General features: G+C 46.3%; 1 protein-coding gene across 2 annotated transcripts in view; it reads right to left on the minus strand.

The window, feature by feature from the left end:
• The window catches only part of PLG (plasminogen), a 48222-nt gene that overhangs the window by 3225 nt on the left and 18138 nt on the right, over window positions 1-26859 (minus strand). Inside the window, exons 8-17 of one of the 2 annotated variants that reach the window (XM_012183211.4) lie at window positions 26213-26375; window positions 25375-25520; window positions 21046-21205; window positions 16333-16514; window positions 13785-13933; window positions 12637-12730; window positions 8033-8150; window positions 6034-6108; window positions 5342-5482; window positions 1131-1237 (exon numbers count right to left, since the gene is read on the minus strand). In XM_012183211.4, coding sequence (XP_012038601.2) covers window positions 1131-1237; window positions 5342-5482; window positions 6034-6108; window positions 8033-8150; window positions 12637-12730; window positions 13785-13933; window positions 16333-16514; window positions 21046-21205; window positions 25375-25520; window positions 26213-26375 — 1335 coding nt within the window. Of the gene's footprint in view, window positions 1-1130; window positions 1238-5341; window positions 5483-6033; window positions 6109-8032; window positions 8151-12636; window positions 12731-13784; window positions 13934-16332; window positions 16515-16900; window positions 18892-19888; window positions 21206-25374; window positions 25521-26212; window positions 26376-26859 lie in introns of those variants that run through there. The other variant, XR_009601554.1, reaches the window with a different exon arrangement.

Consider the following 26859-nt stretch of genomic DNA (forward strand, 5'->3'; position numbering starts at 1 on the left):
CATGGCTGAGAGCCTGAGGCTATGAGACTAAGGGTGACCTAGAGGGCTCAGCTGCACATGCGTTAGATGTCTCCTGATGGCGGTGACCGTGAGGATGATGGGGAGGGTTGGGGGTTGACCGTGATGCTGATGGTGAAGGTGGTGTCCATGGCGACAGCAGCGATAACAACAGTGATAATGTGAGATGGTGATGGTGGTTGTGGTTGGGCAAGAAGCACAGGAGCTGCTAAAATCCCATCTGCAAAGCACTGAGCTCTTCATATATGCTACCTTTATCCGCACAATGACCTTATACAAATGAGAAAACGGAGGCTAACATGTAGAACATCGTTTGAAAACACGGATTTTACAGATGAGGTTTAGATGCCAAATGGTACCAAGAAGTAAGGTGACTGGTCCCTTCTCCCTAGCCAGTGGCAGAGGCAGAATTATGTTCCAGGGCTCCTGACTTCCGCTCTGATGTCCTCCACCAGCACTTCCAAAAAATGAGGCAGAGACCTAAGACATCCTCTTAATGTTCCTAGGGCCAATTCTGAAGGATATAACAATAATTTGTTTTATAGTATAATGCAGGACAAACTGCAAAGGGAAGCCGGGATCCCCAAATTATAGTTCGAGTGCTGATCCAGGATTTTGCAGGAACATCCCCTCTTGGCCCTCACCCCGTCCACCAAGGCCAAAAGCCTTTCTAGAACCGGGACCTTTCTTTCTGCCCCCAGCTGTCAGTCTGCCTGCCCCCAACAGCCTCTCCACACAGACAGAGACTGTGTGGGTATTTGGGGAGACGGGTTGAACTATCATTTTGTTGTTGACTCACTATGTTTAAGAACTCCATGTGGTTAAGCTCACGTAAATAATCTAACACCCTTAATCTGCAGCTGTGTCAAAACCCTACTTAGCTGAGGAGAAGGTATTAGCATTGGATTTATGGGCTGAGAGTCTCAAGGAAACACTAACCCTCCCCTCGTCCGTGTCCACAGTTGACCAATTATGGAGACCAGGCAGGTGCCCAGACAGTCAGGAAGGGAGTGGACCTCATTCACCGGTAAAAATTGGCACACATGCCCATTTTCTCACGTAGGCTGCAGGTCAGAAGCAGTTCAACATGTGAGTCATGAAATTTATCTTACCTTGGGTTTCTCCCCAGCCAGTGATGTAACATACTGTCTTGTCTGCGACCACGTAATTCGGGGATGGCAGACAAGCTGGGATTACCTCATCCGTGATGACAGCAGGGCTGAAAGGGAAACATCAAAAGTTGCATTTGACTGCTGGGCTGGGAGGCTTCTGCCATTCACTGGATGAAAATGTAAAAGTGTTGGTTGTTCAGTCATGTCTGACTCTTCACAACCCCATGGACTGTAGCCCGCCAGGCTCCTCTGTCCATGGGATGCTCCAGGCAAGAATACTGGAGTGGGTTGCCATTTCCTTCTCCAGGGGATCTTCCAGACCCAGAGATCGAATCCAGGTCTCCTGCATTGCAGGCAGATTCTTTACCATCTGAGCCACCTGGGAAGTCACTGGTTGGTTACCTACAATAGGATGCCACCTGCCTCAGCCCCAGAGCCCTCCAAGCTGGTATTTCCTTGCTTCACTGACCAGCTGAAAACAACTGTTCACCCTCACATTTGCCTATAGTATCTTATGAGTTAAACAAATGGAACGTTTTATTTAAAAGGCACCAGTTGTGGACAAGAAACCAGAGGTGGGAGCAGAGATGACAAGGACTTTTCTTGTCTATTCTGGCACTATGGGAACTTTATATCATGCACACTTTTACAACAAGTTAATAGGGCTTCAATCAGTAGGTGCACTGCCGGGGGCCAGCGTGAGGAACTTCGCCCATGGCAAAGGTCATGAGGAAGGAGGCTTGGCATATGCTAAGGCATGATCAAGCCTCAGGAAACCCCCTGTTCCTGAGCATCTACCCCAAAACCAGAGTCTGTTTTATGCTCTCACCTACACCTCTGACTTTACGGGGGCTCTCCCCCATAACCGTTTCTCTCGGAGAAGGAGTAAACGTGCAGCTCCAAGGCAATAAAAATTCCTGGGCGTGACAAGAGTGTTTCAGCTTACGGACTCCTCTGAAGGTTATCTAGCCCACCTGTATAGGTTCGTCCGGCCATATGTGATTGTTTACAGCCTCCCAACCTGAGAGGCACGAGATGTTTTAGACTTACTAAAGGCAAATTCTTTCGGGGTGTTAGAAATTATTAGTATAATGGGTTGGTTAGGAATTATAACGGTGAAGGGTTTTTCATTTGTTGTGCCAATAATTGCTGCCAATTCCCTGCCCTGGGTGCGACAAGGGTGTCTTAGGTCAAACCTCTCTGCTGACAGACTAGCTTGTGTGACAGGATTATCCATACTCCTGCCACTAAGCACATGACTGTTTACTACCTCTCAACCATAAACAGCACAGAGAGTTTTGGAGTATTTTGAAAGTCTTAATTAGCATAGAGCTTTTCTCATTGTTGAGTCAATGACTGCCGCCAGGCCTCCATATCCTTAGGCACCTGGGAATATATTAATCAATGTATTTGGAATATAGAAAGGGAAATATAGTAGTTTGATGTTAGCAATACTAGACTTTTTGAGTTAATGAATTTTCTCTTTTGTAATAGATCACTGTACTTTGTTATAAATCACTGTGTCCTTGCTATGTAAAAATGTAACTTTATCACTATCTTAAGACTAAATAGATCTTAAGGGGAGCATTGGTGAAAGGCTTTTCATTTGTTGGGCTGATGTTTGCTGTTAAATCTCCATGTTCCCTGCCCTTATAATGAATATAACTAGCATATAGGAGAAATAAGTATTAACCTTTAAGCATATAGGAGAAATAAGCATTAACCTTTAAGATTAATCATGTTAGCCTTGGGTTAAATAAATTCCTTTCTTGATTGTAACTCACTACATCCTCACCCTATAGGAATGTAACTTTATTTGGAGGGTGATGCCTGGTTTAAGAAAAAACACCCTTGGAAAAAATAAGTTTTTGGTTATCAGAAAGAAAGGATCATAAAATGTCAGCAGGTCTCATGGCCAGAAGATGATGTAATATCCCCAAGACCTTTTTTTTATACATTTATGTGAAGCACCTGATTTTGATAAAGGTCAGGACTACAGACCCCCGCGTGACTCTGTATTCATCCCTATGTGTAACAAAAGGTATATAAGCAAACCCAAAAATAAAGAAATCAGATCAGTTTCCGGAAAGACTGATTCCCCCATGTCATTTCTTTCTTGCTCCCCGTTTTTCTGGCTGAATTCCCATCTGGAGCATGGGTGCTATTCCACATAAACCAAGTTATTGAGCCTCTTTTTCTCCACTAATTTTCCTACTACACTATCCGTTTCTAATCTGTATATATCTGTAATTAAATGCGTATTTTTCCAAGGACGCCAACGCCATCCCCACCTTCGAATCACCCTGTATCCACCGGGGCTGGACCCCGGCAGTGCACCATCCAGCTGAAATACAGGGCTTTAAAAATAGCAAGTGCCTTGTGTCACCAGGAGCAAGCTGTCCCATTTTTGGGGTCCTCAGTTTCCTCACCCATAAATGTCACAACACCATGGCTATAAGAATCCGATACAATGCAAGACACCAAATGAAAGAGGATTGGAAGTAATCACCTTGCATAAACAAAGTAGTATTTTTTTTTAATAAACTTTTGCATGCCTTAGAATTCCAAAGACTCAAGCATCAGAACTTTAATTCTGTAGACTTGATTCTATCTTAGCAGGGCCTCCCAGGCGGCTCAGTGGTAAAGAATTGGCTGCCACTGCAGGAGACGCAGGTTCAACCCCTGGGTGGGGAAGACCCCCTGGAAGGGGAAATGGCTACCCACTCCAGCGTTCTTGCCTGGGAAAACCCATGGACAGAGGAGCCTGGCGGGCTACAGTCCATGGGGTTTCAAAGAGTCGGACACGACTGAGCGGCTGAACCACCACCATCCTCTTGGGGTCACCAGAAGAGCCCCCGCCTCTCACAAGGAGCGGTCCACACTCACGTGTAGACTGCTCTCATGGAATGCTGAAGACTGAGCCTCCTGGGGTGTGGGGGCGGCCTGAGGGTGGGTCCCCAGAAGCACAGGCATAGTCTATCAGAGAACACGTCCAGAACTCCACGTTTACTAGATCACGTGTTTGAGGAGCAGAGCCTCCTGACGGCCCAGGGGACAGTGAAGAAAGAAGAAGCTGGCTAAGCTGAGAAGGCCCTGTCTTCCCTTTCTAGGAGGGGGTCACTCCTCAGTGGACTGACCCAGGAAAGGCATGACGTGTTTCTGCCCGGACCCAGAGAGCCCCCTCAGACCCTTGACCGCTGGCCGCACACTGGCCTGGCCGTCCTCCTCACGGTCACTACTGCCCCCTGTCCCTGGGACCCATCAGCCCACCATTTTGGCTGTCCATCTTGTGACTGTTCTCGAAATAGCTGGCTCTTTATTTAGCTCACTCTCTTGAGACCTGTTTCCAAATACCGCTAACTTTTAAGTGAGAGAAAAAAAAAGGGGGGGGGGATCATTTTGTCAGACTTAATAAAAACACCCATTCAACAGGAAACGTAAAACCAGAGACAGGAGGACGAATGTGCTCTTGTGAATTGTGAGTGTGTATGTGCACTGCCTTTCTTGTTAAAAGTACTTTGACACACATAATCACATTTGATGCCCCCGAGCATACTATTATGTTGCAAAGAGAATGTCAACCTGGAATAACTGAATGATTATCTGATTATGAATGTATACTAGCTGACTGGGGAACTTATTGAAAGTGAAGGTGTTCAGTCGTGTCCGACTCTTTGCGACCCTGTGGACTGTAGCCCACCAGGCTCCTCCGTCCATGGGATTTTCCAGGCAAGGGTACTGGAGTAGGGTGCCATTTCCTTCTCCAGGGGATCTTCGCAACCCAGGGACTGAACCCAGGTCTCCCGCATTGCAGGCAGAGGCTTTACCGTCTGAGCCAGCAGGGAAGCCCCAGGGGAACTTCTTAAGTGAGAGAATTGTAGGGATAACCTGTGCCTCACGTTTCAACACACTCTCTTTCCACGTGAGGAAACTGAGTCCTGAGGCCTCCATCATGACCCCATGGGAAGAACACCCCTCAGCTGTCACCTGCATTCTCCCCTCCGCCCACCTCCATCCTCACCCAGCCCCTGTAGCAGGCGAGCAGGGCTGAGCCCAGGTTTCCTCACTTGAAGGTCAATGCTCTTCCCAAAGCCTGATGCCTTTGGGGTCCTAGCTGGTGCCAGCCCCACATAACTGTCACGGCTCATAAATCCAGCCACGAGCAAAAGTTCTCAGGGCTTACAAGGTGAACGTCGTGGGCAAACCGGTACCTGCTCAGCTTGAGTAAGGCAATGTCCGCCCGAGAGGGCTCCAGGAACAGCCTGGACACTGGTATTTCCTGGACACTCGCTTCCCGGGCCATCTCGTAGTGTGCACCCAAGATGACTGTGTAGAATGACGGCCCTAAAATGCTAGAGAAGACATCCATATTAGCAGCAAAATAGGGGCCAGCCCTGCGCCGGATGCCCTTTGGAGCCATAAACACCGCGTCTCCTCCCCGCTCAGCCACCTAACAATCGGAGGCCTCTGAATGGCAAGAAACAACTTTATGGTCTTCCTGAACCTGGCGGTTAAGGAAGGTTGTCAGACCACAGAGGAAGAATGAAACCAACACTGAGGTTGGCACGGGGCAGACCCCGGGTCGGGGAGCCTGGGGAGACCAACACACCTTGTGGCGGAAGGCTCTGTCTTGCTGTCAGTCCTCCTCGACCTGCCAGACTGGGTCAGCCTTCTTCGTTTCTCTCCAGAAACACCCCCTCCTCTCCCACCCAGCGGCCCTGGCAATTCTGCCTTCACATCCACCCCCTGCCTCCCACCCCCGTCCCCAGCGTCACAGCCATGGAAGGAAGGAGGAAAGGGAAGGGGACAAGGGAGGAGAGAGGGGCGGGAGAAGATGAAGAAAAGGAGGCAGGGAGTCTTGAAGACAAGGAAGTCTTCGCGTCTGGGGTCCCCTAACACATACCTGTCCAGGCAGTGGGCAGCAGTCAGCACCCACTCTGGGGATATTAGAGTTCCTCCGCAGAAGTGCTCCCTCGATCTGGAAGGAAAAAGTGCCAGGATTTTAGTTAAATCTGACGATTTAATTCTACAGAAGCCCAAAAGTGGTGCTCACTCTGCTTGGAGGTCATTAATGTTCCCAAAGGATGAGGTGGCGGCAAGGACGGCAGCAGTTTTGAGCTTCCTGCAGTGAGTGGGTCCTCCGGAGGTCACCCCACCACCCAGGGTGCCGGGTGGGGTGGGGCTGGGGCTCAGGCCAGGCCTGTCCACAGGGGAGCAAAGCGGCGTGGCACCACCAGGAGGCCCTTTGGCCCTGGACTACAGCCCACTGAGGCCTCTTCTGTGTCTTTTGGAGATCTGTGTAAGGCCTGACCAGTCATTCTTCAGGGTGCCAAATGGGATCCTGAGTGGCCCATGATTCCAGGGCATCTGCTCATGCTATTTGAGAAAGTTCACTTTGGGGTGGGGGAAACTCTTCTAAATCATTCACGTTGTAGAACTGCTGGGGTGCGACATTGCTCATAAAATTTACATGAGCCGCTCTGAAGACCTTCATAATGGAAAAGACACAGATGCGAGTGAATGCGAGCCAGCAAGGCAACTATCAATCAGGAAACAAACCCCAGCGCAGCTTGGGAAAGAGGGACTGGGAAATAAGGGAAAGCAGCATCGCAGGATCAGGTATCGCAAGCAGTTACCATGTGACAAGGCAAAGAAAACAACAGCCAACGCAGCCACAGGGGGAAACGGACCGGAACAGCATCTCACCAGCGAACGGAAGAAAGACCATAGAGCGCCGCGTTTGGATGCATGCGCACTGGTGCAGCCTTGCGACGAGGAAGCGTCAACAGGCGGATCAGCCCGTTTTCCGTGTGTGCTTTGAATGGGACACCCAGGAAAAGGGACTGACCAAAGGCGACCACCAGTCAAAGATCACCAGAACCGTCTGGGTCCTGGAGGATGGGGATGATCACGCCTCAGTTATGGCTGCCCTCCACTGAAGAAGGGGTGTTTTTGATACGGGTGAGCATCTTTTGATTAAAATCAGTAGTTCACAAAACTGTTGAAGGAAGGAAGGGAAAAAGACTCTGCATCTGTGATTTAATATTATAGATAATTTTATCTTTACCCTCCCCCACGAGGTGTCTCATTTCTAAAAATATCCCTTTCTCTTCATTTTACAAAGCCACAGTGGGTATCTATATAAACCCTCAGAGCATCTTTCATACGTTTCCAGCAGTATTGGAACTTAGTGTAAATTGCTACATTTAACAATTCTGATGACAGCTACCCAGATCAAAAAAAAAAAAAAGATTCTAATTTCAAATCATTTTCAGATTAAATAACATAGAAAAGAACATTTGAAAAAAGAAGCAGACTCACAGATACAGAGAAGGAACTTTTGGTTACCAGTGGGGAGAAGGGATGAGAGAGAGGGGAGGGGCCGTACAGGGGTAGAGCATTAAGAGGTAGAAATTATTAGTTATAAAATAAGCCACAAGGATATACTGTACAACATAGGGGCCATAGCCAATATTTTATTACATTCTATTTTATAACGATAAATGGAGTATAACCGGATACTGGCGGTATGTGGATCTAGTTGAATGCAGAATGGTTTTCTGTTTGTTTAATTTTCACTGGAGTATAGTTCCTTTGCATTGTTTTGCTAGTTTCTGCTATGCAGCAAAGTGACTCGGTTACACATACACGTATGTATATACATATACAGATCTATCAATACATATACAGATAGCCCCTCCAGTTTGGATTGCCTTGCCATTTAGGTTACCACAGAGCACGGAGTAGAGAGTTCCCTGAGCTGTACAATAGTTCTCATTAGTTATCTGCTTTATACACAGTAGTGTATACATATACATGTACATGTGTATATATGTCAACCCCAAGGTTTTGCAGAGCTTACCCAGAAGGATGGAATAAATCATTTCTGGAAATGGTGTTACCTTCTTCGAAGGCTGACTTGCCAGGGCCAGGAGTGTGGTGTGGCCACACACCCACCTACAACCCTTGCAGGGCATTTCTTCGGCTCCACCTTGGGCTTTCCACAGTCGAATGAGGACTCTGTGGCACAACGTGGGAAGATTTGCATTTGAAGAGGTGAAAGAGAGCAACTCGTGATGAAGTCATGACTCGTCGACACACTGAACTTTTCACATCCCCAAACTCAAACTAAACAGGGAACTCATAAACATCTCTTGGAATATTTTTTTTCTAAGTTCCAAGAAGTGGTAGTGGACAACACAGAACCATCTCCTTTCTAGAAAATATAAGTGCTTTTCTATTTTACTGTTTTCTTAAGGAAGTGATTAAGTAAATTGGGAAGAGCTGGGCATTAGAATGAGAGTTTTGTGGAGAAGAGCTTGACTGACACAAGCTGTTATTCTGACTTGAGGTGATATATCTAGAGACTGTACCGTTACTCCCATCATAACCACCACCATCAGAACTATGGAAAGTTTGCTGAAAACCATAATTGTCATCCCCATTGGAAGGCGATAAGGGTATTTTTAAATTATGAATCTGTGTGTGTGCATGTATGTGTGGGTGTGTGTGCATGTGTTTAGCAAGGATAACTATGCTAAACTAATGGCGATGGACAGGGAGGCTTGGCATGCTGCGATTCATGGGGTTGCAAAGAGTCGGACATGACTGAGCGACTGAACTGAACTGAACTGAATGCTTTCTCTCGGTCAGTTTCAGGACCACTCTTCCAGGAAGCTTCCCAAGACTAACCCAGCACCTCAGGGATGACTTCCATTCACGAGCCTCTCTATTCATCTCCCACCTGCTTTCTGTCTCCACCTGGCCTGCAGGGTTCCTGGAGATTGAGGTAGTGCTCCATCTCTGGTTAGTATCACTCGCTAATGTCTAAAACAGGACAGGGGGTACATAGGTATTCATAAAATGCTTCTCCACTGTCTGGAGACCTTTAGGATCTTCAAAAATAGAAGCGTAAGTCATAGTTAATAATAAATATTATAAGGAGAAAAGTTTTAGTCTTAATCAACCAAGAGATTTTTATCCTCTGGTGAAGCTGGAACCTTAATTTTCCTAATACCTTTCCAACTGACTTGGCCTATTCTGAGAACCTATATATAGAAGTGTTGTTTTTTTTTTTAAGATGCAATATAATCAAATCCTACTTTTTAATACTGACCTTAATTTCTCCTACTGTGCCTTACACAGAATGGACTTACAGAAATGGACTAAGGAAAGAACAACCACAGATATTATGGCACCCTGGTCTCACTATTCAAAATAAAACTTAAGTTCTATTTATTTTAAATTACAATACTTATTATTTGCACTGTTTGTGCTGGTGGAACTGAAATGAGTTGTTAACGAACAAAAATTTGCAATTTAAAATAAACGAATATAAATAAATAAAATTATATTTTAAATGGGCATCTTTCAATTTTTGAGGTTGATATTAAAGAGAAAACCCACACAAGCCCTTGCTAAAATTGAGAAGCAGAATACTGGGCTGAATAGAATGTAGTTCTGATTTCAAATTGTTTTCCTTATGCTATTCTATGCAGTTTGCATGGTGCCATTTGTTTTAATAACACAGAATATTTACACAAATTTTTCAAGTGAGTTGCTTAAAGAAGTTTATATGTAGCCTAAAAAGTTAAATCAATGGTACTTTTTCATTTAAAGATGTTTTCCATGTGAGTTACAATGTAAAGTTTGGAAATTTTAACTAAAGTTTGGAAATCTCCCAGGGAATGAGCAATAAAAATCCTTTTTTAAAAAAAGAAAAAAAATATGAAAATAACCTTTTTAAAAAGTCATAGCTCAAAGAGATTTCGCATTCTGAAAAATCAAATAAAATTAGCAAAAAAAAAACCCATACAAATACACACAAAAAGTCCCCTTAACTTGGGAGAGCCACCCTTTTAAGCATTGACCTGTCATACTGGAGGAGGTGTCATTTGAGATTTCATTTATTTATTTACTCATTGAGCAAATATGTGTCCAAATATATACATGCAGTGCCAGGCATTGCTCTAAGCACCAGGAAAAAGGAAATATTAATAGGTGAGGTTTGTAATCTTTACATTCTGATGGGTGGGTGTGTAGGAAGATGTTACATTGGAGGGTTCAACAGAGGCCCCAGAGATGCTTCAGGGGGCGTAAGATGAACCTCCAGGTGCAGACCTCTGGAAATGGCCTCCTGGAATTTCCCCGGGTGGTCCAGCGTCTAAGACTCCACGCTCCCAATGCAGGAGCCCAGATTCGATCCCTGGTCAGGGAACTAGGTCCTATATGCCTGCCACTGAGACCTGATGCAGACAAATAAATAAATATAAAAAAAGAAAGAAAGAAATGGCCTCTTCTACAATCGATGCTTTTGAACTATGGTGTTGGAAAAGACTCTTGAGAGTTCCTTGGACTGCAAGGAGATCAAACCAGTCAATCCTAAAGGAAATCAACCCTGCATATTCATTGGAAGGACTGATGCTGAAGCTGAAGTTCCAATACTTCGGTCACCTGATGTGAAAAACTGACTCATTAGAAAAGACACTCATGCTGGGAAAGATAGAAGGCAGGATGAGATGGGGATGACAGAGGATGAGATGGTTGGATGGCATCACCGACTCGATGGGCATGTTTGAGTAAGCTCCGAGAGTAGGTGATGGATAGGGAAGCTTGGTGTGCTGCAGTCCATAGGGTCGCAAGGAGTCGGACATGATTGAGCTGAACTGAACTGAACAATTCTGGTACCCTCACCCAAGTCAAGGATGGAAAATAACCAGGTTCTTAGAGGTGGATGAAAGAGGAAAGGATGGAGAAAGGCCTGTCCCAGTGTGCGGTCCCCAACTTAAATCATGATGTGGCCATGTGATCAGAGCACGTGGTCTGTTTGCTGACACCCATTTCCTGCAGAAGGATCCCCAAGCCTCCTGACACTCGAGAAGCCTGTAGCGTGTGCTGGTGGCTGAGGGCTGCCCCTGGGCTATTACTGTAGGTCCCTTTCTGTGGGCATCAGAGGTGCATGACTCCCTGGCACAGCTGTAGAGCCAGGGCAGGAATGGCGTGATAGGCAACTGAGCCAGATGGGCACCCTGTCCAAGTCAGCGAGCCCGTGCCCCAAGAGGCAGAGGGGGTACCAGAAAGCTGAAGGGTGGGAGGGAGGAGAAGAAAGGGAGGCACGAACCCCACTGGGGACCCTCAGGTAGGGGGTCCGCTGAGGCAGAGTCTGGAGAACTGAGAAAATACACAGTGGAGAAGCAGTCCTCTGCATGCTCCCCCTCAGCCCAGGGAGCGCGGTGACTGTGGCCAAGGAGAATCTTTTCTTCGCCCTGGCCTCACCCTCCTTTCCCTGCTCTAGGCACTAGCGGCCCCGAAGCAAAGCCTGAGGGTGGCTCCGTGCTCTCAACCCCTTGCCCAAGCTGCCTCCCAAACCACCTCTGGACGTGGACTTCAGTGACCTTGCAGCCACACCTTCTCCCCTCCAGCCTGTCCCCCCACGTGGCAGGCACAAGCACAAGCCATCAAGCTGTGCAAAGAAGTCCAGGCTGATTATCAAGAATCAGGACAGAATCCCTCTGCAAAGACGGAGGGTCAGCGGAGAGTAAAACGGGGTCCGAATCAGAGCCCTTTGTGGTGTTCTCCAGACCTATCCCTGGACTTGTAGCCCAGACTTTTCAGAACAAAGGTCAACTTCCCTTTCTGTGATCCAAGCTTCTCACTCCCCAGAAAAGTCTGAGAAATAACGAAAGAACTCGAGCAAGCTTTCTCTGCGCTGTCTGGCATATGCACAGCTAATGCATAGTCATCTTAGGATGAGGAATGTTGGGCCTTAGTAAGGAGCCATGTTCATTAAATTCTTAGGATGACAGTATGCTGCTGCTAAGTCACTTCAGTCGTGTCCGACTCTGTGCGACCCCACAGATGGCAGCCCACCAGGCTCCCCCATCCCTGGGATTCTCCAGGCAAGTATACTGGAGTGGGTTGCCATTTCCTTCTCCAATGCGTGAAAGTGAAAAGTGAAAGTGAAGTCGCTCAGTCGTGTCTGACTCTTAGCGACCCCATGGACTGCAGCCTACCAGGCTTCTCCATCCATGGGATTTTCCAGGCAAGAGTACTGGAGTGGGGTGCCATCACCTTCTCCGAGGATGACAGTATAAAAGTTTACAATAGACACTATATGTTTAGCTATTTCCTGCTGTCTCTGTTTTCTTTCTTACTTCTCAGCTGCTGAAGGAGAGAGTTTCCCATTTGGGTGACTCTGAATTTGTTTTTCAGGCATCGGAGAGGTCAGTGGAACCCCCTGGAGGCTAAAGAGATCACCTCTGAACTTGCTCTTGGGGAGGATTTTTTATGTATTTTATTTAAAGTATTGGAGGAAGGGAGTGCCTAAAAATGGGGACCACGAGTAGGACTGATTCAAGAGGCCCAGGATGAAAAGAGGGCTCTGGGAGAGAGGGGACCCTCTCCTGCCCAGAAGTGCTCGGCCCAAACTCGTGTCTTGCAGATCGGAGACCAGGTGACACCACATTTATATAAAAGCCATTTCCTTCCAAAAGAGACAGCAGCTTACCACACTGAGGGATGTCACAGTAGTCAAAAAGTTTCCTTGGGTTCGTGGTGTAGCACCAGGGCCCGTTGACATCACCGTCAGGATTACGGCAGTACTGGAAAAAGAGGCAAGTGTCTGGGGGAGGGTGCATGCCGGGGCAGGGGATGGCAGAGAAGGTGATAGAAGGCACAGACATCGATTTCACTTCTGTCCTTAGAAGATGAAAAGTCATGTTTCTTTGGCAGAGAAGTGGGCAGAGTCAATTTCAGGGTGCTTACGAAGCCTCTGACTCATAGAATGCCATCGGTCACGTCTCCTTGTTCAAAAGGAGCTTGGAGAAGAGGTGTGGACCCTGAGGGATCTTGGGGTGGAGATTATATAAAGGCGCCTCCCCTGCAGCTTGTGTCTGTGGGGCCCAGAGGCACCCAGCAAGAGAGGACTGTGGACGTGGGACAGACCCTCATTCAGGCCAGTCTTCTGCCCGATGACTTGTTCACTGTTGCTTAAAGTGAAAGTGAAGTAGCTCAGTCGTGTCCGACTCTTTGCGACCCCATGGACTGTAGACTACCAGGCTCTTCCGTCTCTGGGATTCTCCAGGCAAGAGTACTGGAGTGGATTGCCATTTCCTTCTCCAGGAGATCTTCCCAACCCAGGGATCGAACCCAGGTCTCCCGCATTGCAGGCAGATGCTTTACCATCTGAGCCACCAGGGGGAACTTCTTATTCCCCTGGCCTGGGCACCCTCCGTGGGTCAGCCATGGCAAGATTGCCCCCCAAAGGAAACCCTTCAGAGACTGTGTGAGTGTAAGGGAAATCCTAACACAGTCCTGATGGCCCATCCAATTTTTCTTCTAGGAACATCCAACTACAGTGTCATGAAGGTCATCTTTGATTACAAGGACCTAGAGAACAAACACCGGAAACACAAAAGCAGGCAGGAAGTGTCGCAATCAAAAGAGATAAGAAGCTAGGGGGTTGGCCGGCCGTGCTAACTGTACCCCCAAAGCTGAGGCTGTGGGATCACAGGTTCGGGCCTGTGAACCCTCTGGCGAACCTTCCCCACCCCACACCAACACTCAGTCAGGCAGCCTCTCTGGGGCAGAGGTTCGATTCGGTTTGCGAAGGCTGATCATAAAAAGGCAACACAGAGTCCGAATAAAGTGGCTTACATTTTTCTCCAGCCCTGCCCGTGGGTTTGTCTCTGGAGTGAAGATTCCGTGTCGGTGGGGCTCCTGGGCCGCCCACTCCTGGCAGGGGACGCCGGCCACCGTGGTGGCCTTCTTGCCGCGGTAGCCTTTGCCTATCCCGAGCATGCAGTCTGGAGGGAAGAGGGAATGGTGTCAGCTGTCCCACACTGACCCGGCGACAAGGAGCAAACAGCAGCGCTTGGCGTCTCTCAGGACAGGCTGTGGTCACGTCCTTTGGAACACAGGAGCCCTGGAGGCTTCAGTGAGCCCTGCCGACTTTTTTAACAAGTCGCCAGAGATGCTCTTGTCTCAGAAGGAATCACAAGTCCAGGTGTTAGAATGGGAACTTTGGCTGGGACACTAAGATACTCAGTTTTATAACAGACTGAGAGGGAACATAGACGCCACTACAAAATGTGAGATGATCCTTAAACAACTCACTCTCGACGAAGAGTGCAGGTGGAAAAGGATTTTATAAAAGTATATTATTTTGGCCAGAGCTCTGCCACCTTCTGGGATGAAAGAGGTAATAAAGAAGTAGCTAGAGGTCCTTTCCCCAAACTCCTCCCTCACCTCGTACCTTGGGGATGAGGCTTGAGCCCTCGTTAAGTGTTACACATGGGGACCCAGTGCACAATGCTCTGATGGGCACTTGGAAAATCCAGACAGCAAAAGCTGGACCAGCTGGCCCCTTGGCCAAGGAGCAGGGCTGTGCTGGTGTATGCCAGGACCAGGCTGTGTGAGTTACCCACAACCACACGTGGGGCGTCATGTGAGAGGACCACCTGAGTCCATGCGAGGTCTCATCAGGAGGGATCCCCAGCTGGGGCATGGCGCCCAAAGTCTCGCCAAGAAAGGGGGGGCAGAGATGAGCTGGTCCTATACATATAGCAGATATACAGGGGGACAGTAAGGAGCAGCCAATAAGGTTCTCCAGCATCTCAGAGGAGTCAAGACCACCTCCGGAAGGAGAGGGGGTCTCATCTTGAAACCAAGCCCTCATTTTAACTGTTTCTGTCCTATCTTGGATTACCCAAAAGCGGTCAGATAAGCCATGAGACCACTGAGCTTTCATGCCAGGGCAGGGAAAGAGTCTGTCCCCTCTGTGACCTCACCCTGTTGGAGGGCTGAGCACTCCTGCCGCCTGACAGCCACAGGACCAGAGGCTCAGCATGTGGGGCAACACGCAGGCAAAATGCCGGGGAGGTGGAGAAGAGCCTGGTTATCCTTTGCCTCCCACTCGGCTGACATGCTTATCCGCAAGCCCCCAGACCCTTGGAGCTGCATGTCCGCTTCTCTCCAAGCCTTTGTTGGAGGTGATCATGGACAGTCCTCCTAGCCCTCCTAACTCTCCTAACTCTGTACATCCAAAACCAAATCAGTCCTTTCTACCCCTCCATGCAAAAGGCAGAGATCTGCTTTTCTAGAATGTCCCATCTCAGCCACCATCATCAACCTCTCAATCCACCCAGGCTCAAAACTGTATCCATCCCTCACAGCCAATTACTTTTCTTTTTTTTACAAATAAGCCATTTTTTAATTGAAATGTAATTGATTTTACAATGTTGTATTAGTTTCTGGTGTACAGCAAAGTGATTCATATACAAATATGATTTTAAATATAGTTCTCTGATATGATACATGCTATACAGTAGGACCTTCTTGTTCATTTACTTTATATATAGTATATATATACTATATATCTGCTACAAATATATAGACAAATATATCTGCAAATATATATATTTGTTTTTTTGAGAGTTCTTAAAATTTATTTATTTTAATTGGAGGCTAATTACGATATTGTATTGGCTTTGCCGCACATCAACATGAATCTGCCACTTTTTTTTAATTGAAGGATAATTATTTTACAATGTTGTGTTGATTTCTGCCATGTAACAATGTGAATCTATCATAATTTATATATATATAATTTATTTAATTTATATATATATATATGCTCCCTTATGAGCCTTCCTCCCCGCTCCCTTGGAGAAGGAAATGGCAACCCACTCCAGTATTCTTGCCTGGAGAATCCCATGGACAGAGGAACCTGGTGGGCTACAGTCCATGGGGTTGCAAAGAGTTGGACATGACTGAGCGAGTAAAAGAACAAACAATAACCCCCCTCCCATCCCATCTCTCTGGGCCATCACAGAACACCCGGGTGGGCTCCCTGTATCATATGCACATATTATATTGTAAGCACCTTCCCACTAGTTATCTATCTTACACGTAATACTGTATATATGTCAACGCTACTTGCTCAACTCGGCCTGCGCTCTCCTTCCCCGCTGGGTCCACAAGCTCATCCCATTAGTTTTCAGCTCCTAAAGACACGCCCACCCCCTTCAGGCCAGCAAGAGCAGCTCTGGCTTCCCCAGATGATGCCCTGAAGCAGCCTTCCCCATCGCACTCAGCCAGCACTCCAGTCCCCCCCTCAGCAATGAAGCCTCTGCCTCCAAAAGACTCTCCACCGCTTATCATCTCTCTACCCGAGTACACAGATGTCTGGCCACAGACTTCTTACCTGCTTCAGGAGGATTCTCTACGCTTGGGGCTTGGGGAGCCGCAGGAGCATTTGCCACCTGCTCTGACGTTTCTGAACATTTCTTCAGGTTGCAGAACTCCCATCTCACTCTCGGATCGGTGGTATAACACCAGGGGCTCTTATCGGCATCTGGATTTCTGCAGTAGTTCATTGTCAAGCCGCTGTAAATTCCACAGCAATAGAGGTCATGAGAGGTGAGCGAATCTTTAGGGGCACCCCAGCACCCTCTGAATTTTGTTACAACAAAATGGCTGAAATACTTCTATTAAGATACCAGAGTGAAAGTGAAAGTCACTCAGTCGTGTCCGACTCTTTGTGACCCCATGGACTACACAGCCCACGGAATTCTCCAGGCCAGAATACTGGAATGGGTAGCCATTCGCTTCTCCAGGGGATCTTTCCAACCCAAGGATCAAACCCAGGTCTCCTGCACTGCAGGCAGATTCTTTACCTGAGCCACAAGGGAAGTCCAAGTTACCAAAGGTGCCAATTATTATTATAATGTCACAGGCACAGATGGTCCTCAATTTCTAAAGAACTGGGTGAGTTTTTTAAAGTAGGTTATAATTTTTATTTAAAAATAATCAAAAGTAATACATGCTGCACATAAAAACAGATCACATATATATACATGTATAACAGAAAGTATCAGAATGTTCTCCTTTCCCTGGGAGTGTTAAATAAATTCCCCAGGGATAACCAATATAGATTTTGAAGTACCTATTTTACATTTTTTGTGTACAAACAAATATATCTATACCTCTGGCTTTCTCTTCTGTGTGAGTAAGGCTATGGAAGTTGGAACTAAAACATATTTATCCAAGGCAGAAAAGACATACAAGAGGATGATATTCCCAGATCAACCCCCTTAGTCTGTTTACTCATAGTGTATTGTGTGTGTGTGTGTGTGTGTGTGTGTGTGTGTGTTCAGTTGTAGTCCCACTTTTTGGAGCCCTATGGACTTCAGCCTACTAGGCTCCTCTGTCCATGGAACTTTCTAGGCAAAAATACTGGAGTTGGGTGCCATTTCCTACTCCAGGGATCTTCCTGACCCAGTGATCGAACTCCAGTCTCTTGCCATAGCAGGCAGATTCTTTCCCACTAGAGCCGCCTGGAAAGCCCTACTGTATTTTACAAGGAAACAAAAGCTCATGGCAGTGATATTACTGTAAATAGCATAGGCAGACCAAGTGGGTTGGGGATTTGGAAGGCTTGTGGCAGCCTCCTGGAAAACCAGCTGGATGAGGTTTCTAGAGGATGCATTCTGGGGCACGCAGGAAGAAGCCCCGGGCTCGTCTACCTGCAGCCGCTCGGGGATGGAGGGGAAAGCGATGTGACTAAAGGAGAGTGGGGCCAAAGGGAGGAAGGGGGACGTCTGGGTAGACCAGGGCTTCTGCAGGAGCTGAGTCAGAAGCAACAGGCTAAGGACGTAGCAGAGGAGGGGCCTGGGGCTCACTGGGCAGCTTGGACCCCTGGGACCCCCCAAGGACTCTGCCAAAGCCTCTCAGAAGTCTCAGCTTTGGACTCCCCTTTGGAACTCAGACCCACACTCTGTGACTCATGAGATCACTTGGAACTTCCAATGTTCTATGGGAATCCAACAGTGTATCAGTGGGGACTAGAGACAAGTGACCATCTCAGACCCAGGTCCACAATTTGAGGAAGCCTATCAGCAGGTTTCCAAGTAACTGGGTGTGTTAGAAAGGCTTATCACAGGAAACAGGCTCCTGCTCTCTTTTTTCCATAAAGGTACTTTGATGGACGAGTTTTGATGAACACACGACCTGCATAACCCACACTCCTGCTGTGACGGAGAACATGCCATCACCCCCCCCCCCAGAAACCTCCCTTGGGTCACTGCTCAGTCTTGGCTGCCCTCCCCTTGGAGGAAAATACTATTGAGTTCTACTCCAGAACTTCATATGAATGGACTCATGCAAGGGTGTACCCTTCTCTCAGTGTTTTTGACTTTCACCCCTGCAATCTGAGGGTATCGGTAGCTGGTTCCTTTTTATTTCTGAATAGTATTCCATGGTATGAGCATCTTACCAGTTATTCATGTTCTTATTGGTGACCACTGAAGTGGCTTCCAGTTTGGGGTTATTTTAGGAATAAAGCTGATAAGAACTTTCCGGTAGATCTTTTTGTAGATGTAAGAGATGTGGATTTGATCCCTGGGTCGGGAAGATCCCCTGAAGAAGGAAAGGCAACCCACTCTAGTATTCTTGCCTGGGAATTCCATGAACAGAAGAACTGTACAGGCTACAGTCCATGGGGTCCCAAAGAGTGGGACGTGACTCGGCACACACACACGGAAACACACCAGGTATGACAGGTGTCCCTGCTCCGTCCTCAGAACCGCTTCTTACTCTTTGTCTTTTTAGTAACAGTCATTGCCATTGGGTATTTGGTAGTATCTCATTGTGGTTATAGCGGCTTCCCTGGTGGTTCAGTGGTAAAAGAAGGTGCCTGCAATGCAGACACACAGGTTCCATCCCTGGTTCGGGAAGATCCCCTGGAAGAGGGCATGGCAACCCACTCCAGCATTCTTGCTGGGAAAATCCCATGGACAGAGGAGCCAGCTGGCTACAGTTCACGGGGTCACAAAGAGTTGGACACGACTGAGCTACTGAGCAGCAGCGGCTCTGTGACTATAACTCTTGCTTCTGTGATGGCTAAAATGGTGAACATTTTTTCAGGTTCTTATTGCCCATTTGCATATCTTTCCCTGTGGAACGTCTTTTAAATGAAGTCTTTCGTCCGTTTTTAGTAGCTTGTCTTCTTCCTGGAATCATTTGTTACTGTCCTCTCTAGACCCTCGCGTTTTCTTCTGGCAGGCTATTAATTTACTTGGAGATCATTTTGATCCTTTTAGGATTACTTTTAATCTTTGCGCAAATGTTTTTTAGAATAGCTTTTATCCAAGGAATACACTAACCCTACTGATACGTGGACAGAGGAGCCTGGTGGGCTACAGTCCTTGGGATCGCAAAGAGTTGGACACAACTTGGCGACTCAGCAACAGCAACTGATAAACTGGGACTTTTCTGGATTCCTTACTGAATGGCCAAGGTGTCCCTTGAGGTTTCTCCTCTCTGACTCGTAAGAATCTCCACTCTGCAAACACAGAATCGCCTAGCGCCCTGGGAGTTCTGTAATCTTCATTTATTTCATGGTTCCCTGTTCTTTGTTCACTGCAGAATCTCTCCGTGCAATGTGTATAGCTTTGCATTCAGCCAAAGGCTTCAGGAGAACTCCATATGTATTTCCAAAGTGCCTTCTCTGCACAGATCCTTTCTCAAGATTGGTGGTTTAGCCACTAAGTCGTATCCAACTCTTGCAGCCCCGTGGACTGTAGCCCACCAGGCTCCTCTATCCATGGGATTTTCCAGGCAAGAATACCGGAGTGGGTTGCCATTTCCTTCTCCAGAAGATCTTCCCGACCCAGCGATTGAACCCAGGTCTCCTGCATGGCAGGCAGATTCTTTACCGACTGAGCTATGAGGGAAGCGCTTCTCAAGATCACCCAGCCTACCCAATCCAAGCTGCCTCACTAGGCCCCAGCTCTAGCCCCTGTATCCTCAGATCAGCAAGAGTGCTGTGGTCTGCCCTGGTTCTGTTTCCTTGCACTGCAGTCCAAGGAGATACTTTCTTCCCAAAGTAGCTCCAGGAAGAAAACCAGGGTCATTGTAAGTTCGATCTAATTTATTTTCCTTTCTGAAAAGTCACAGTCCTATGCTGCCTGTTGTCCATCATGTGAAATTTTCCCATATTTTTACAGCCATGTGTCACAGAAAAACTGGTCTGATCAGTCCTAGTCTTGTCCACTATTTTGCCCACTGCCTTGTCCACTGATGTCCATTCTGCGTATCAGCATCTGTGTACTTTCTGACTCTAAGCTGCCTTCCTGCTTTTGCTCTTAATGCTCTGGTAATTCACATTCTTTGAGACCACTAGTGCTCAGGACCCAATATGTCTATACAGGTCGGGTGATACATAGATCAGCCAGTGGTGATAAATATTTAAATTTATTACCCAATGGCAAACACAAACCACTTCAGGAGCTGGAGGACGAAATGATAAAATTCCACGGCTGAAAGACGACATTGATCTGTAAGCAAGAGCTATGAAATGATCCTATTTCTAAGCCTTCAATCATCTATGCTTCTGAGCTTTCTACTAGTAGGACCTCAGCCCCTCTGTCTATCCCACCCTGCTTCTGAAACACTGCTCAGGAAAAAGAGCCAGCCTCCAGCTTCTCTTCTTTCAGAAAGTTTGCACAAAAGCAAGTTGCCTGAGACATTTTGTCTCATTCTCTCGAGCCAAAGGAAATTTGGTCCTAAGACATTAGTTTCTAGCTGCTGCTGCTGCTAAGTTGCATCAGTCATATCTGACTCTGTCCAACCCCATAGATGGCAGCCCACCAGGCTCCTCTGTCCCAGGGATTCTCCAGGCAAGAGTACTGGAGTAGTTTGCCATTTCCTTCTCCAATGCATGCATGCATGCTAAGTCGCTTCAGTCGTGTCCGACTCTGCAACCCCATGGATAGCAGTCCACCAGGCTCCCCTGTCCATGGGATTCTCCAGGCAAGAATACTGGAGTTGCCATTTCCTTCTTAGTTTCGAGCATAACCCTTTAAACGGACACTGAAGCTGGCGGCTCTCCTCTACCGGTTGAAAATCAGAGACATACGCGTTCGGGTAGCTTTCTGGGGTCTTCTGATGCCGGTGTGGTATCATTGATGACCACGACTGGCATTTCCTTCCTGTGACAGTGGTGGACGACGTCCCTCGATAACCCTGCCCGTTGCCATGGTAGCAGTCCTGGGCCACAGGAGTCTGCTCAGGTGGTACTGAAACCAAAAGAGAAGAAATCAGTAACTAATGACTGGGACAGAGAAACGTGTGAAATAACTTGTTACACAAACAATATCCTCTCTGGGAATTAACACCGCCCTCTTTTTACATATTGGGAGGCAGATGGACATGCAAAGAAAACCGTAGCTCCAGAACATTCTAAGACTTTCATGACCTAACTTTTGGGTAAATAGTTAATTTAAAACTTGGAGGAAAAAATAAGCAGGGCAGACTGCTTGTAATTGGACCTTGCACTCATGTGCAAGCTCTCTTTTATGGATCTCCCCCGGGTATTCATGAAAACTGGGCAGGTCTTCAGAAAGACACTCATTCATTTGGTAGAGGCTGCACGTGGTGACTGGGTGCCAGTGAGGAAGACATGGAAACCTTCTGCATTTTCCTCAGACTCTTTGTTTATACAAAGCCAAAGCCTTCAGCTGCTGGGGGAAATTGTCCTCCATCCAGGACTCAGGCAAAGATCCGTTGCTTCTCAGGGAAGGGCTCTGGAATAGGGGCAGAAAATTCTACTGTGCCAGGATACTTCACCAACACAAAGCAGAAGTCTCCTATTCTTCCACCCAGGACTCAACACAGATACAACTTAGAGTTCAGTTCCATGAGAAGAAGGGGCAAGAATATTGAGAAATATTGCCAGGTGCTCAGCTGGGAAAGAATCCACCTGCAATGCGGGAGACCTGGGTTTGATCCCTGGGTTGGGAACAACCCCTGGAGGAGGCCATGGCAACCCACTCCAGTATTCTTGCCTGGAGAATCCCGTGGACAGAGGAGCCTGGTGGACTGCAGTCCAGGGGGTCGCAAAGAGTTGGACACGACTGAGCAACTAAGCACAGCACAGCACCAGGTGCCCAGAGTCTAAGGTTGAGAGGAGACCAAGAAGATAGAGAATGCCTGCCCCCAGCAAAAGCTCAGCACTGAGTAACAAGAAACAGTAGTCTATTAAGAGGATCAGGTTCAAAGTGTGGCATGCCCCCCACCTCTGTGGTGCAGGCATTACTGATTGCTAAAAGTTGAGAAGGGATTAAGATACTGAGAAAGCTCTTCAGCACCCCAGACCCAACTCTAGATATAAGCTGACTACACCTCGCCACTGGGGGGATTTGAAACCTACGGTTCACATAGGGAAAAGCAGCATCAACAAAACCTAAATTCCTTTTATCTTCTCATTATATTAATTCAGTGACCCACATAGCATATTGATAAAAGAAGTCTGCCCATTTCAAAGTATAAATAATATTTGCTTCAATAGCTATTATTTCTCTACAAGTAAATCCAAGCATTGATTAAAAATTACAAGACACACACACACACACACAAACAGGGGCCAAAAGCCACTGTTGAGTGATAAATAATCAGCAGAGCCAGACTCAGAGCCACCCAGAGATGTGGGATTATCAGATTGAGATTATAAGGTTCAGTTCAGTTGAGTTCAGTTGCTCAGTCATGTCTGACTCTTTGCGACCCTATGAACCACAGCACTCCAGGCTTCCCTGTCCAACTCCTGGAGTTTACTCAAACTCATGTCCATTGAGTCAGTGATGCCATCAACCATCTCATCCTCTGTCATCCCCTTCTCCTCCTGCCCTCAATCTTTCCCAGCATCAGAGTCTGTTCAAATGAGTCAGATCTTCACATCAGGTGGCCAAAGTATTGGAGTTTCAGCTTCAACATCAATCCTTCCAGTGAATATTCAGGACTGGTCTCCTTTAGGATGGACTGGTTGGATCTCCTAGCAGTCCAAGTGACTCTCAAGAGTCTTCTCCAGCAACACAGTTCAAAAGCATAAATTCTTCAGTGCTCAACTTTCTTTATAGTCCAACTCTCACGTTCATACATGACTACTGGAAAAACCGTAGCCTTGACTAGACAGACCTTTGTTGACAAAGTAATGTCTCTGCTTTTTAATATGCTGTCTAGGTTGGTCATAACTTTCCTTCCAAGGAGTAAGCATCTTTTAATTTCATGCCTATCAGAGCCACCCAGAGATATGGGATTATCAGATTGAGATTATAAAGTAATTATGATTAATATGTTGATGGATTTTGTAGTAAGTACAATACTGGTCAACAATGTGCATGGATAGATGAAGAATGTCAGCAAAGATGAAAACTATTTTTTAAAAAAAAGAATAAAATGATCAAATGTAAACACTAGAAAGAAAAACCATATTATCAGAGATGAAAAATTCCTTTGATGGGCTGATTAACAGACTGAACAGAACTGAGTAAATAATCAATGAACTTGAAAACAGATTGGTAAATATTATCTGAACTGACACACAAAGGGGAAAAAAAAGAGTCGGGGGAGAAATAGAACGAGCTTATGGGAGATATGAGACAACAAGAAATGATCTAATGTTCGGGTGATTGAAGTCCCAGAAAGGAAAACAGAGAGAGAGAGCAGGGGAAGAGAAATATTTGAGCAGTGATGGCTGAGGATTCTACAAAAGTAATGAAAATCAATGATCCACAAACACAAGAAGCTCAGCGAGCTTCAGGTAGGATAAGCACCGTAAACATATCAGCAAACAAATAGACTCACTTAGATACACTGTAATCTACTGCTGGAAACTGAAAATGAGAGAAAGTCCTAAAGGCAACCAGAGAAAAAAGAAATATTAAATACAGAGAAACACAGATTTCCATCAGAAACTATTCAAAACAGAAGGCAATGGAGGAACATCTTTAAAGTGGCAAAGGGGAAAAATTGTCCACCCAGAATTCTATACCCAACAAAAATTGTTTTTTAAAACTGAAGGCAGTATAAAGAGACTCTTCCTGACATTCAAATGCTAAAAGACTTCATCATCAACAGACTTGTACTATACAGGATGGAAAAGGTCAAGTTTTTTATGGGAAGAACATGCCATCACCTGGAAATTGGAGAGCAAACACGAAGAAATGAAGCATAGAAGAAATGGTAGAAATAAATAAATAAAAATAAATAGAAGACTTTCTTTTCTTTCTAATTGTTTTAAAACATGACTGAGTCTTCGGGGCAAAAATAGTACCAATTTATTGTGACTTTTCAAAATAGATGTAAACTCAGAACAATAGCATGATATTCTGGGACAGAGTAAATATTGCAATGTTGTAAGTTTCTTACATCAAGGAAAATAACATTATTTGTAGGTAAAATGTAAGTTAAAGGTATGTATTGTAAACATTAAATAGATAGTAAAATGAAGTAATAAAAGGCAATACAAAATACTCATTTAAATCAGAGAAAGATAAAAGAACAAAATTCAAATAAGACAAGTAGAAATAACTAAATTGATGGTAGATTTAAATCCAACCATGTTAACAATGATGACATTAAATGCAAATGGTCTAAACATCTCAAAAGACTGAGAAAAAAAGACATCGTCCAGACTCTAGTAAAAATAGAGTTGCAATGGCTCTATTCATATCAGCAAAAGTAGCCTTTAGGACAAGGACTATTTCTAGAGACACGGAGAGAGAGTACATAATGATAAAGGGGTCATTTCTTTGCAAAGACAAGGATCCAAAGTGTGTCTGTGCCAGATAAGGAGTTCCAGAATAGGTAAAGCAAACACAAAACTGAAAAGAGACAGATGGATGCGCCCCTGACATCACCGATCATCTCTCAGGAACCAACGGAAAAGGAGATCGAAAGTGAACAAGGATTCAGGAAAGCCAAACAGGACTAACCAGCTCGACCTCGTCGGCGTTTGTAGAGCACTACACAACAACAGCAGAAGCCAGATTCTTCTCAAGAGCACGTAAAACATTCTCCAAGACGACTTTATTCTGAACCGTAACATGAGCCTCAACAAATCTAAAGTGAATGTGAAATACACAGCTAATGGGAAGCTGCTATATAGCACAGGCTGCTCAATGTGGTACTCTGTGACAACCTGGAGGAGTTGGGGAGGAGGTTCAAGACGGAGGGGACATAGGTTTACTCACGGCTGATTCACGTTGCTGTACAGCAGAAGCCAACATAGTATCGTAAAGCAATTTTCCTCCAATTAAAAATAAATTTTAAAAAATAGAATAAATGAAATCATAAGGCACGTTCTCTGACCACAACACAATGAAACCATTTCCAAAGCTACCGCGATGCTTCTGGAATACAAAAATTCGGAGCAATGGCGCCCTCAGTAAGCCCCCGTGGCCCTTCTTACCCGAGGCATCCATACGTTCTGTGGATAACGGAGAGGACTCGCAGGACGGGATCGTGCAGTGTTCCCACCTCACTTCGCTGTTGGTTGTATAGCACCATGGGCCTGTCTCCCCATCAGGGTTCCGACAGTAGTTTTCCTCCAAGTTTCTGAAAAAGAAGGGACTGTGAGTTTGGCTTTCCAAAAGGCTAAAGAAATAACCAAGTGCACACATACTTCTTAATGGTGATACTGGTGGTGTGTCCAGCTAATTCTCTACAACTATACCAACTGAATAATGGGTGGAAACTTAAGCTGAGTGGGAGTCCATAGAATTATGGCAGGATGCTTCTCTTGGGTGAATGATTGAAATGTATTACTTGACTGTGTATCAGATCTTTCGCTATGCGTCAGGCACTGTGCTGTATGCTGGAAACACAATGGGTGTTTCCTACACTGTTCTTGCCTCCTAAAGCATATATCATAGCCCTCAAATTTGTGTTCTCAAACCTTACTGTACATTTCATGCAAAACCTTGCTGGAACCCACTCCGAGGTCACTGATTTAGTAGATGGACAAGAGGGTCTCCCAGAATTTGCATTTCTAACAAATTTCCTGATAATGATGATGCTGCAGGCCCGGGAAACCACACTTTGAGGACCAGTTTTCTAGGAAAACCCGCACTAAATGTCACTTCCCTTGCAGGTGACTTGACTAGTTTTCATTCCCCAAAGCTTTAAGCCGAGGTTCCTACTGTTACTAAAACCAAGGCACATCGGTGGGATCTTGCGGTCCATCCTGTGACAAGGATGGAAAGTTCCATTCCTTTCCTTGACAAGGAAATGAAACCAGAGGGACTCACCTGCAGGGAAAGTTTTCTGGGGTCCTGTTGTGTCTGTGGGGCGTCTGCTCGCTCCAACGCTGACACGTGTGCCCGGATATGGTGACGGCCACTGTCCCTCCGTAGTTTTCGCCGTTTCCCTTCAGACACTGATACTTTGGCCCAGAAGATGGCGGGGGTGTGGCTTAAATGGGGAAGATACATTACAGTGAGTGCTTCCACGTAAAGAAGGCACAGACGGAAGAAGCTGCAGGAGGTGAAGGCAGAGAGTGTCAGTCTGTGTTCTTTCCCTCTCATCCTTCCAGAATCCTGCATTTGAATGTTGTTTATCATTTTTCAGAAGAAACCAATGTGGTGGAATCAATGTTTACGAGACCCTCTTATGAAAATGGAGAAGGCGATGGCACCCCACTCCAGTACTCTTGCCTGGAAAATCCCATGGACAGAGGAGCCTGGTGGGCTGCAGTCCATTGGGTCGCAAAGAGTCGGACATGACTGAGCGACTTCACTTTCACTTTTCACTTTCATGCATTAGAGAAGAAAAAGGCACCCCACTCCAGTGTTCTTGCCTGGAGAATCCCAGAGACGGGGGAGCCTGGTGCACTGCCGTCTATGGGGTCGCACAGAGTCGGACACGACTGAAGTGACTTAGCAGCAGCAGCAGCTTA

This window comes from Ovis aries, chromosome 8, assembly GCF_016772045.2.
Source record: "Ovis aries strain OAR_USU_Benz2616 breed Rambouillet chromosome 8, ARS-UI_Ramb_v3.0, whole genome shotgun sequence".
Taxonomy (NCBI): domain Eukaryota; kingdom Metazoa; phylum Chordata; class Mammalia; order Artiodactyla; family Bovidae; genus Ovis; species Ovis aries.